General features: G+C 40.3%; 1 protein-coding gene across 1 annotated transcript in view; it reads right to left on the bottom strand.

The window, feature by feature from the left end:
* LOC123658531 (tetratricopeptide repeat protein 7B) overlaps nt 1–11,736 on the bottom strand; it is a 29,954-nt gene extending 18,218 nt beyond the window's left edge. Inside the window, exons 1-10 of the mRNA XM_045593925.1 lie at nt 11,471–11,736; nt 10,702–10,981; nt 7,925–8,039; nt 7,339–7,484; nt 5,692–5,797; nt 5,244–5,366; nt 3,332–3,529; nt 2,346–2,434; nt 1,814–1,851; nt 1,250–1,371 (exon numbers count right to left, since the gene is read on the bottom strand). Of these exons, the coding sequence (XP_045449881.1) occupies nt 1,250–1,371; nt 1,814–1,851; nt 2,346–2,434; nt 3,332–3,529; nt 5,244–5,366; nt 5,692–5,797; nt 7,339–7,484; nt 7,925–8,039; nt 10,702–10,981; nt 11,471–11,597 (1,344 nt within the window). The 5' untranslated portion in view covers nt 11,598–11,736. The remainder of the gene's footprint in view (nt 1–1,249; nt 1,372–1,813; nt 1,852–2,345; nt 2,435–3,331; nt 3,530–5,243; nt 5,367–5,691; nt 5,798–7,338; nt 7,485–7,924; nt 8,040–10,701; nt 10,982–11,470) is intronic.
* Nucleotides 11,737–13,162: the final 1,426 nt, after the last annotated feature.

Below are 13,162 nucleotides of genomic sequence, written 5' to 3'. Positions count from 1 at the left end.
GCAGATGGGTAGTGGAGGTGGTAAAATGCGGTCGCTTTAAAAGAGATTTCAAGTTGTTTAAACAGGATTATTTCAACACAGCCGCCACCCATCTCATCCAAGATTTACGTATTTGTGCAGCGCTTATTAATTTGCTTCACGTTTCAGCCTGTAATATCCCACTACTGGGTATAGGCCTCTTTCCCCGTGTAGAAGGATCAGAGCTTAATCCACCACGCTGCTCCAATGCGGGTTGGCGGATATATTCCCTACTACGAGTAACGATCGCTATCAGGTGTACATGATAATAACCGGGACCGACAGCTTAACGTGCTCTCCGAGGCATGGTGGGGAGACCCACAAGGACTGCACAGACACCCAGACCACGGCAAACATCTGCATGACCAATACAAATGTTTTTCATGTGCGGGGATCGAACCCGCAACGGCCAGCGCAATAGGTACAATCGATGGCTGTGACCGTTGCGCCAACACGGCATCAAACGTCGGCTTATTAATTAATATTAATTTTTTTAAATTCAGTACTGTTCTAATTATTGTATTTTAATTCACTATTTTAAAGGACATTTAACTGACATTTTTCTAATTTACTCTTTGCTGATTGCAAAACTAATTTGATGACACGTCTTGACATAAAACGTCAAAAATGACGTGCAAACTGCAAGCGGCCATTATCAAGCGATGCCTATCTAGTGTTTCCATCCTCAGAATATAAAATATTACTGTACAATAAAATGAGGATAAAGACAGAGCTTCATACATTTTTGGACCGTCTCATTTCAGGTTTAAGTTTGTTATAGTTAGGAGTAATCTAAAATTGTGGATAATAAAAGAAGGATGTGTTATGTGAAAACGTTTGCTATTTTCAAAAGATGTAAGGTGGTGAGTGTAGGGAGTGCGGGTAGTGTGGTTAGTGCGGGTAGTGTGGTTAGTGCGGGTAGTGAGGGTGATGCGGGTAGTGTGATTAGTGCGAGTAGTGAGGATGGTGCAGGTAGTGTGATCAGTGCGGGTAATGTGGTTATTGCGGGTAGTGTGGTTAGTGCGGGTAGTGTGGTCAGTGCGGGTAGTGTGGTCAGTGCGGGTAGTGTGGTTAGTGCGGGTAGTGTGTTTAGTGCGGATAGTGAGGGTGGTGCAGGTAGTGTGAGTGCGGGTAGTGTGGTTAGTGCGGGTAGTGTGGTTAGTGCGGGTAGTGTGGTTAGTGCGGGTAGTGTGGTTAGTGTGGGTAGTGAGGGCGGTGCGGGCGGACTCACCCATCCGGCGCGGTAGGCGGTAGCGGCGGCCACGAGGCGCAGCGCGGCGTCGTGCGGCAGCAGCGGCGCGGCGCGGCGCGACACGCCCTGCGCGCGCACGCTCAGCGACCACGCCGAGCTGCCTGCGGCCGGTCGGTGAGCACACGCGGACACTAACGTCTACTGCGAGCGGGGGTCGAACCCGCGACCGCCGGCGCAACGGCCAGTGCTGTGACCGCTGCGCCACTGCGTCGTCAAGGCTTAGGGCTTTTTCTCCGTGTGTGTATATTTAAACGATTCCCAAAAAAGGGGAGGTTTTTTAAATTCGTTTACGTGTTTTTTTGAGACCGTTTTCGATCATTTCGAGCTATTGAAATACGGCGGTAAGCATTTGCACACGTCGGTGTGGAAACTGTTTGTTCGAATGTGCGAGGAGGAGCGAGTCCCAGACGATTTCAAATTGTCTCATATTAGTGCCCTCTGAACGGGGGTGACCGATCCTACTGTAACTCATATCGCAGTATTTCACTATTACCAGCTCCTCGAAAGGTCTTTGCTAGAGTTTTATTGAACCACCTAAGGGACCTTTTGGAAATGATCCTGCCTGAAACCCAGTTTGGCTTCTGACTTAAACGAGGCAGATGTGAAGCTTTTTTCTCGGTGCGTTAACTTCAGGAGAAAAGCAGAGAACAGCGGCGTCAGCTGTCATCATCATTACAGCCTATACAGTCCACTGCTGGACATAGGCCTCCACAAGTTGACGCCAAAAATAACGTGAACTCATGTGTTTTGCCCATAGCCACCACGCTGGGCAGGCGGGTTGGTGACCGCAGTACTGGCTTTGTACGCTGCTGCCCGTCATTGGTCTGTGTATTTCAAGGCCAGCAGTTGGATGGTTATCCCGCCACCGATCGGCTTTTTAAGTTCCAAGGTCGTAGCGGAACTGTGTTATCCCTGAGTCGCCTCTTACGACACCCACGGGAAGAGAGGGGGTGGCTATATTCTTTACTACCGTAGCCACATATATTTAATTGAAATGTATAAAAGCAGAAGGCGTAGTAGTGTAGGGCGGTTACCGGGCAGCGGCGGCGGGGCGGGCGGCGCGGCGGGCGGCGGCGCGGCGCGCGCGGCGGCCGCGGTGGCGAGCGCGCGCTGGCGCCAGATGTGCGCCACGCCGAACGAGAACTTCATGGCGCGCTCCAGCGACTGCGGCAAGGGCTTCGTTAGCAGGTCACTGCGTGTAGCTGGACTACGTATGGCGACTGGGTAGGTCGCACCGGGCAATGTCTGGTGCGAGACTTGGACCAGACTGGGGAACTATCTCAAGCTGACGGAATATCAGCCAAATAATACTACTCTTTTTTTAACTGAGGTAGGGCACAGCAGGAATTTCCGGCTCAAAATATGGAGCAGCCCGACCGGGGTAGTACCTCGATCTTTTTTTTTTTTTTTTAATTCTATGCCCCCGCACGTTATGCGAGTCTGTATTCTCGAAACTCATTCATACCAGTTCTCGCATTAATGCTTCTCGCACTTTCATTCAGCATACTATATCTTTCTTTCATCCTTCCTCATTCACACTGGATTAAGGCTCTTAATCATTATGCTTATATACTATGAACTCGAGGATAGTGAGTATGGAGAACAAATGTATCTTTTATTTCATTTTAATAAGTTGTATCTTACAAACCAATTTTTTTTTTAGTACCTCGATCTTACAGAAGATCACAGTTACATAATACTGTTTTCAAACAGTATTGTGTTCTTGTTGGTGAGTAAGGTGACTAGAGCTCCTGGGGGGGATAGGGCCGGCAAAGCGTTTGCGATGCTTTTGGTGTTGCAGGCGTCTATAAACTACCTGGTAGTAGTAATCTCTCACCATCAGGTGAGCCGTACGCTTGTTTGCTGACCTAGTGATATAAAAAAAAAGAAACCAACAGCACAGATAACAACTGAGTTGAAATTAGTAAGGTGGGTAGAGTTCTAGAGTGCCTCCCGCCGGCCCGCTGGCGACTCAGCTCCAGCACCAGCGCCAGCTGCTCGGAAGACAGTCGACAACGCACTTGCCAGTACCCGCCTCCCAGCGGCCCGCTTGCGACTCACCTCCAGCACCAGCGCCAGCTGCCCCCAGCGGCCGGCGGCCAGCGCCAGCAGGTCGGCGCCGGCCACGGCGTTGCGCAGCGAGTGGTCGCGCGCGGCCGCGAACTCGCCGCTCTGCGACAGCACGGCGTCGCGCACGGCCAGCGCCTCGCCCAGCAGCAGCAGCAGCAGCACCTCCTCGTGCTGGCTGCGCGGCACGAACTGCAACGTGCGCCGTTAGCTCGTTAGCTGGCCTGCTCTGGCGGCCGGTGTGCACGCGGCGACACCGACCATTAAATACTATTCAATATATATCCACTATCTAAACGGGATAAACGTGCGCCGTTAGCTGGGCCAGCTCTGACAAGCGGTGGTGCACACGGCGACACCGACCACTCAGTACTATTCGATATATATCCACTATCTAAACGGGATAGGATTAGCGCAAACTTGGGTATGTCTATGTCCAACAGTGGATACACTAGGTTGAATTGCTGATGATGATGAATGTGCATCAGTAAACGGAACCAAGTCTTCTGGATTTGCGCGATAAACCCCAATATATGTTAAAGATTTTGGTAACATTTTATTATATAACGCATCGCTTATTTTAAAAGTTAGTTGAAAAATAAATTGTAATGACGCGAACTGACTGGTCTAAGACAAACAACTTGATTTTAAATGTCAGAAAAATCAAATCTTTTGTAGTTGCTTTGCGAACATCCCAATTATAGTTTGGAAATAAATAAATAATAATAATCTTCTTAGCAACACCAGTTTTTTTTAGTGACAAAATTTGGATTTGAAATTATAGTAGAATTCTTATGACCACAAACGAGATGTGTCTTCAATGGCAGTGTATGTCATGCAGGATAAAAATGGCGTCACTATCTATTTCGCTCGCTCATGGCAAACATGACCACTAACAATTTTTCTCATCATTTTGTCGTAAAATTAAGAATCTACCAAGAGCTTGTGCGAATAAAAAACATTTGAACATTTGAGTAAAATGGGTTAGCAAAACTTGGGTTACTTGAGGTTTTTATTTTTTTACTCAGTTTTTTTAGTATGAAACTAAGAAGTATTGTACCATTTTACAATCCTGATTAAATGCGCAAACTTTTAATGGCACTTGCTAAAGCACTTTAGTACATTTTTTTAAAGGAGAGTCTTTCGAAGAAAACTTAAAATTCATAGTTTACAAATAGTCTTAATTCTAGAAAACTTGGGGCAATTGTGTCTTTTTTTTGACTGTGGTCCTAGAAATGTTATTTAAGGTTACGGTTCCAAAGTTTAAATGAACATAATTAATAAAAATTGACCACAATAACCGAAAAATGGTTACAGTTTGACCAAATTTCTAGGTTTTTCTTAAATGCCCATAATTTTCAAACTGCATGGGATAGATTTTTTTTCTGATTTTTCTCATGATGGTTACAATCAATCCTGTCACCCCGTTTCGGTTTGACGTTGAGTACTGGGACATCCTGTATAATTAATGAATAAAAAAAATGAATCATAAAACAACGCTTCAAAAGTACTTTCTTGAACTGTTTTTTTTTTTTTTTTTTTTTTTTTTTATTACACAATAACAAACACGGTCGTCTGTTCCTAAAGTAAGCAACTTAATGCTTGTGTTATAGGTAACAGCCGACTGGTATATAGCTACATTTTTTTTGGATAAACATACTTATAAATAATACATATATAAATATATAAATAAATATTTATATTACACCCAGACTCGGGGTGGGAATCGAACCCACAACCCTCGGAGCAGAAAGCAGGGTCACTACAAACTGCACCAGCGGGCTAGTCAACTGTTCAATTTTTTTATTGATTACGTGGAAAAAGAGCAACTTAAATGCCTCAACCTAGATATGTATAAACGAACAGCGCAATACAAAATACTTAGAGCCTACAAATGTTACATTACCTGATTAATTGAAGCATACTTCTTCGGTTTCCAAGGTCCCTCCGACACGTATTCTTCTCTTCTCCTCGTTAGCGTCCCTTGTAACTGAGGTGGTGCTACCACCTTCTGTGGCGGTTTGTATACCTTTAGAAAGAAAATATACGAAACGTTAGTTAAGATATTGAAGCATGGTACTACAATGTAAAGAATATAGCTGAACGGATACAAAGACGGGAAATGATAGGTAAGTCAGATATAATATAAAATATATAATTTTTAATATCTTCAAGATTCCTATATATCTACTTTTAATCTATATCAACTGAAACATAAAAATTAAAATGAATTATGTCAGCTTTACGTGTATACAAAACTTTTTAAAAAAATATTTTCTATCAGATTAAGGCTAATCTACTAAGTATAACAAGACTTTAGTGGCCACGAGTCAAAAAAAAAAACAGTAAAGTACCTGTCCCGTGACTCCCCTCATGAGCACTTCGGCCAGTTGTCGCGCTACCGTTAGCCGTAGAGCTTGCGTCGATACTGACTCCACTGCCGTCAGCATCTCACGGTACCTGAGAGTTTATATGACAATGAATGATTAGTTGACGATAGTTCACACTAGACAAAATTGCAAAAAGCAACATTGTAATGTTTTTTGTCGTTAGGTACCTACAAATCGTAAGTCATATCTATCTACACTCATATGCTATTGTACTCATTGTACCAGTCTACAATCACTTTATTATACTTATCATACCCCATACACATTTATCGTAATCACCACACTCATTGTACTCATCTAATTTGTCTACACTCATCATACTCGGCTACACTCATTGTATTCATACACAATTATCGTACTCTTCCAAACTCATAATATTTGTCTACACACATCATACTTGTCTACACTCATCATTACGATGACTGCTACAGTCATTGTATTCAATAACACGCTTCATATTATCCAAACTATTCATAATACTCGTCTACACTATCATATCCACCCCACATATGTTACTCACCCACACTCATCGCACTCATCCACACTCTTCATACTCATCCTCACTCATCATATCAACTCCACTTATAGTACTCACCTACACTCATCGCACTCATCCACACTCTTCATACTCATCCTCACTCATCATATCCACTGCACCTATAACACTCACCTACACTCATCGCACTCATCCACACTCTTCATACTCATCGTCACTCATCATATCCACTCCACTTATAACACTCACCTACACTCATCGCACTCATCCACACTCTTCATACTCATTCTCACTCATCGTATCCACTGCACCTATAATACTCACCCACACTCATCGCACTCATCCACACTCTTCATACTCATCGTCACTCATCATATCCACTCCACTTATAACACTCACCTACACTCGTCACACTCATCCACACTCTTCATACTCATTCTCACTCATCGTATCCACTGCACCTATAATACTCACCCACACTCATCGCACTCATCCACACTCTTCATACTCATCCTCACTCATCATATCCACTGCACCTATAACACTCACCTACACTCATCGCACTCATCCACACTCTTCATACTCATCCTCACTCACCATATCCACTCCACCTATACCACTTACCTACACTCATCGCACTCATCCACACTCTTCATACTCATCGTCACTCATCATATCCACTGCACCTATAACACTCACCTACACTCATCGCACTCATCCACACTCTTCATACTCATCCTCACTCACCATATCCACTCCACCTATACCACTCACCTACACTCATCGCACTCATCGCACTCATCCACACTCTTCATACTCATCATATCCACTCCACTTATAATACTCATCTACACTCATCGCACTCATCCACACTCTTCATACTCATCCTCACTCATCATATCCACTCCACTTATAACACTCACCTACACTAATCGCACTCATCCACACTCTTCATACTCATCGTCACTCATCATATCCACTGCACCTATAACACTCACCCACACTCATCGCACTCATCCACACTCTTCATACTCATCCTCACTCACCATATCAACTCCACTTATAACACTCACCCACACTCATCGCACTCATCCACACTCATCAAGCCGCCCCACCTGTCGACGGCGGCGCCCAGCCGGCCGGCGCGGATGTGCAGCAGCGGCGCCCGCAGCAGCGCCGCCTCCAGCGTGGCGCCCGCCGCGCGCGAGCTGCGCTGCAGGTACAGCAGGCTCAGCTCCGACGACAGCTCGAAGCTGCGGACCTGGTGGAACACTCGACGCACTTCATTTTCAAAAATATTGTGTCTGGGCTGGGCATAGGCCTCTTTTCCCATATAGTGGATATCACGCTGCTCCACTGCGGGTTGGCGGGTAAAATAATTTATAAAAATATATAATATGGTTTTAAACATATGTATTCCTGTTTAATATATATATATATATATATATATACAACTAACTAGGTTGGCAAACAAGCGTACGGCTCACCTGGTGCTATCTTAGCTTAGACACATGATACACCAAAAGCATCGCAAGCGCGTCGCCGAACCTACGCCCAATCCCCCCCAGGAACTCTAGTCACTTTACTCACCACAGGAAAACAACACTGTTTGAAATCAGTTTAATTTTTACATACAACAGAACATTCTCTTAAGAAAAGAGATAACTATACATTTTTTTAAAATCAAAATATGTAGCTCACCATTTCAGACTCTCGCTCTGCTTGTTTGTATCGACTCGTTGAACTTGGTACCGCAGTCAGTTCTAAGCACAAGCCTTTGATAGCGTACGATTCAGCAACTATGCGAAGGCTTCGTCTGAAATATGCAAAAGAGGGATGTGAGTTAACATACATAATTTAATGATAAAACAACATTTAATTGTTAAATCAAATCATCAGCTATCGAGGAAACCGCAGGATATATCCTGTTCAAAGTGTGGTCAATGCCCGACTGGGGTGGTACGTCGACCTTACAGACGATCACAGCTGAATAAGACTGCTCTCAAGCAGTGTTGTGTTCCTGTGGTGAGTAAGGTGTCCAGAGCTCATTAAGAGGTTCAAGGGTAGGGTCAGCAACTCGCTAGCTATGTTTCTGGTGTTTTGCAGGTGTCTATAGGCTTTGGTAACCGCCTACAACTAGTTGAATCATAAGCCTATTTGCTGACCTTGTTGTCAAAAAACGAATAAGTAAATAAGTAAATGAATGTGCTGTGTGGCTACGGCACTAAAGAATTTAGCCACCCCCTCTCTTCCCGTGGGTGTCGTAAGAGGCGACTAAGGGATAACAAGGTTCCACAACCACCTTGGAACTTAAGAAGCCGACCGATGGCGGGATAACCATCCAACTGCTGGCTTTGAAATACACAGGCCGAAGACGGGCAGCAGCGTCTTCGGTGCGACAAAGCCAGTACTGCGGTCACCAACCCGCCTGCCCAGCGTGGTGACTATGGGCAAAACACATGAGTTCACGTTATTTTTGACGTAAACTTGTGGAGGCCTATGTCCAGCAGTGGACTGTATAGGCTGTAATAATGATGAAATGAAATTCTAAAATTTATATATATTCTTTTCTCAGTTATTGTCACTGTAGGGCCAAGCAGAATTTTTAACACGACAGAGAAACTTCTTCAGTTCCAACTAAATTATATCTCCCTTTTCAAGTTCCGTTCGCCTCCTCCGATCACACTATTATAGCGCTCTCGTCACGCATTAACCAGCTGACTCCTTAAGTCAAGCGTGCGTAAAGTAATTTTAGTTTAAAAATATCTTTCCGAGGCTCCCGAGAAATATTCTTCTTAACTTTGAAAAAGAATTATTGAATTCAATCGACAATTTATATCTCCCCCTCTCTAATAAAACAATATGGTCACGATTTTAGCAAAATGTCCTTCATATTAGATAATGGACAGTAATTTCTTTATGAAAATAATCAAGTGAATACCATTGCATCATTCATTTCTTTAAAAGCTTCATGTAAAATTGCTTCTGGACTACTAAGTGATCGCCCTTGCTAACATCATTTGTAAAATGACTTGTAATTATGATTTTTTTTAAAGTGCAATGAACACGTCGTTAGCTCCAAATGAAAAATATATTCTACTAACATTATAAAAGCAAAAGTTTCTGAGGATCTATGTATATACGTTTGTTACTCTTTCACGCAAAAACTACTGGACCGATTTTAATGAAACTAGGAATGTAAATAGCTGGAGATAGAAGTTTCTCACCAACTGACATCCCCACGGAATTGGAAATTGCACGGGTGAAATCGCGTGGCAAAGCTAGTATCGACGTTTCATGATTTTATCTCGATTGGTATGATGAGTGTGATTAAGGATCTATCAGCGGTATGACAGAAATTGAGTGCCAACAAAATGATAATACTTACAAATATATTATAAAATATACTTAGATTATTACCGTATTTTTATCAGTACGTTTTGTTGTATTATCAAAACAGCAGTCAGGAAATTTTAGTGCAAAATGGGAACAAGCCATATGCATGTTTTAATTATACGATAAATTATATATTTTAACTAAATTTAGTACAAATGAGATCATAATTTCATAAAAGAATTATAAAATTATGATTATTACAACTCTTATGTATTTTAATAAAAAGGAGAAGGATTTGTTTTTTTTTTTATGGGTGGACCGATTTTAATTATAGACCGATTTTAATTATGGACCGATTTTGATTATGGACCGATTTTAATTATAGACCGATTTTGATTATGGACCAATTTTAATTATGGACCGATTTTGACTATGGACCAATTTTAATTATGGACCGATTTTGATTATTCTTTTCTTAGTCGAAAGCTGGAGCATTTCTAATAGTTCCATTTAAATTTAATTTAGATCTGACGAGTACTTTTTTAATTATCTCTAATAATGCCTATTTATGTGACTAATATTTTGTCTACCTATGTTGTGTTACTTGTCGAAGTAATTGAAGTCGTTTTTTTCGTTTGCGAGCAAACACAATTATACCTACAATACATCTGTAACTGTTTATGTGTGAACATAAACGATATTTGAGAAAAAAAATGTATGAATAGTCTTCATTAGACCAATAGAAGCAAAAACCATTATTGTTGGATTTTTGTATCATTGAACACTTATCACACAAAAACTACCGAATAAAATTTGATACGGTAATCGCAGTTGTATTCCTGGGGTTTAACTTAAAAACAAGTGCACTTTTCATCTTTTCTTTTCATATAACTAGGTCGGCAAACAAGTGTGATACATCTGATGGTAAGCGATTACCGTAGCTTATAGACGCCTGCAACACCAGAAGCATCGCAAGCGCGTTGCCAACCCTATCCCCAATTCCCCTTAGGAGCTCTGGTCACCTTACTCACCAACAGGAACACAACACTGCTTGAAAGCAGTGTTATTTAGCCGTGATCTTCACATGCATCATGATTAAAGTGTTTACACTAAGTTTATTAAACTAGAAAAATTATACTAACACAGGTAACTCCTTCTCTGTCAAGGTACTCAGCTCTGCCAGTTTATAGTGTTTCAATGCATCATCATAGGCTCCGCAAGCATAATTTAACTTTCCTAACAGCAAGTGGGCATCTAGTGCTACACCAGCCTTCTTGCCGGCCTCATCGGTAGCCAGTGTCAAGTATCCCCGAGCTTCGGAGAGTTCCCGTTGAGCCCTCTCAATGTTTTCCTTAATAGGTGGCCACTCATCAAGATACGCTTCCAACTTGCCCTCTCCAATGAGAAAATGTGATAGGCTTTCTAAAATCACAATTCATCATGTAATTTTAATAATAATATATGACAACACAAATAGTATTTCCCTGTTCACATTAAAAAAATTGTCTTTTATTTGTAGTTCTGACAATTAAAACTTATAATTAATACGTTTTTTACCAACAGGGTCTGAAGGTGATTCACAGAGACAACTCATTGTAAATAATTAAATGTTCTTAGCTGTACAACTTTTATTTCATTTCTGAATAGACAAATACTTCTGCTGTGATTATCTTAAGCATCATGTCTATATCACATAAGAGTGATAAGATATTTACTAGTAAACAGACAGAACAAAATAGTACATATAAAAAAACTAAACGGCATAATCCTATTTCAGAAAGTAAATACTCCAAGTTGATAACAATTACGATTTCAGATATAAATTTTGAAATTCTTAATGAATGTGTACATTGCGTTGTGTTGTAATTAGTACCGATATATATTTTGTAACTTTACACAAGTGCTATTTACCATGTTGTGGTGATCTGGCCTTGAGCTGTTGAGCCAGCTCCACGGCCTTCTTCCAATTTGACTCCTCCCGACTTTTTTCGATCTCAGTCTCGTAACTACGAACTGCATTTTTACTTCTCGATGTCATTTTAACACGAGCAAACCAGTCAGTTGTCACAGCATCGATTTCGCTTGTATCACTTTACTCGAACATTGTAAAACCCTTATAAATTGCGAGATTTCCTAGTAATTGAAGATGAAGGCCAAACCTGACATATGATGACATCGGGTGTGAATTCTGTTACGTTCCATTTTACATACTATAAAAATATGAAAAATACACATTAAAAAGAACAAAACATAAATTGCTATTCTTAAAAAAAGAAGAATATACTTAAATATAATAAGTGCAGATAGTGTTAAGAAAACGTTTAATAATTCTCTAAAACGAAAATTTCCTAATCTATTTGTAAATGCATATCAATATGGTGGCTACATATAACTGCTCAAAGCTGAACTAGATGGAGCTACTTGTAACTGTACGCCTGAAACTTTTGAAAAAGTACACAATACGAGTATAAACCAGCAAGGTGTGATCTGAAATGAATTGAATATTATTTCGCCATAAGATGGCTACTTTACCGTAACAAAAAATATTCATTTCAAAACACTAAAAGAAAATCAAGGTATCATACCTATACAACAATTAATTTAAAAATTGCTACATCATAACATTATGTACCTACATTAAAAACTTAGGTAACGTACTGATAATGAAAATATTAATGAATCCCTAGTCTACTATTTTTAGCACTGGTACATTTTAACCGATTTCAAAACAGAAGGGTCTCAAATCGATTGTATATTATTATGTGTATTACCTCATAACTTACCTACTACTGGATGCACCGATTTTGATGTTTTTTCTTTTAATCTCAAACTGAAGTAGTACTTTTACAGCACATTTAATAATTCGTAGTTAATTGATATTTTTAGTCTACCTACGTTGTATTACCTACGCCTTGTCGATGTCAATTGAAGTCAGTTTTTTTTTTCGTTTACGAGCGAACACTATTATATTTTATTAATCAAATAATTCAGTTATTGTGAGATAGGAAGTGATGGAATAATAATAATTGTGTTTACTTACAAAAGAAAGAAATAAACGAATTTAATTCCTTACACCGACCGTAATACAACGTAGGTAACGAAGTCGATTAAAAAAACGTGCAAGTCAAGAATTAAGTCATGAAAAAACTGTTAAATTTATTTTTAGTAAACTTCTGAGGTTCAAGTATTGAAATTAAAAACAACGAAAAATTATAATTCACTATAAAATTCAATTGATATTCAATTCATTTATTCAGGTAAGAAATTTATAATACGCCTTTACGTACACCAAACACGTAAAGCGTACTCGCGATACACAATAAATACGTTAAATAGTTCAAAACCCATTAAGCTTACCTATAAGTTACTGTGTGTACTCCTCTTGTGAACGACATTAATTATTCTCAGTACTTAATCAAAATTTACTTTCTATAAGTAGGCTTCGAAAACACTTTTGAATCGCCATTTTATAAATCAAAACTTTACATATTTGTTTTAATTAATGTTGTGCCTTCTGTGATTTTTCATCTTTTTTTTTTGTAAAAATTTAATTTTAAAGGTAAGTAATGAAAAAAAATCGAATTATGTCTTTTTTTAAATTAT

The sequence above is a fragment of the Melitaea cinxia genome, chromosome 12 (assembly GCF_905220565.1).
Source record: "Melitaea cinxia chromosome 12, ilMelCinx1.1, whole genome shotgun sequence".
NCBI classification, from domain to species: domain Eukaryota; kingdom Metazoa; phylum Arthropoda; class Insecta; order Lepidoptera; family Nymphalidae; genus Melitaea; species Melitaea cinxia.
This window is presented reverse-complemented; position numbering and strand designations above follow the sequence as displayed.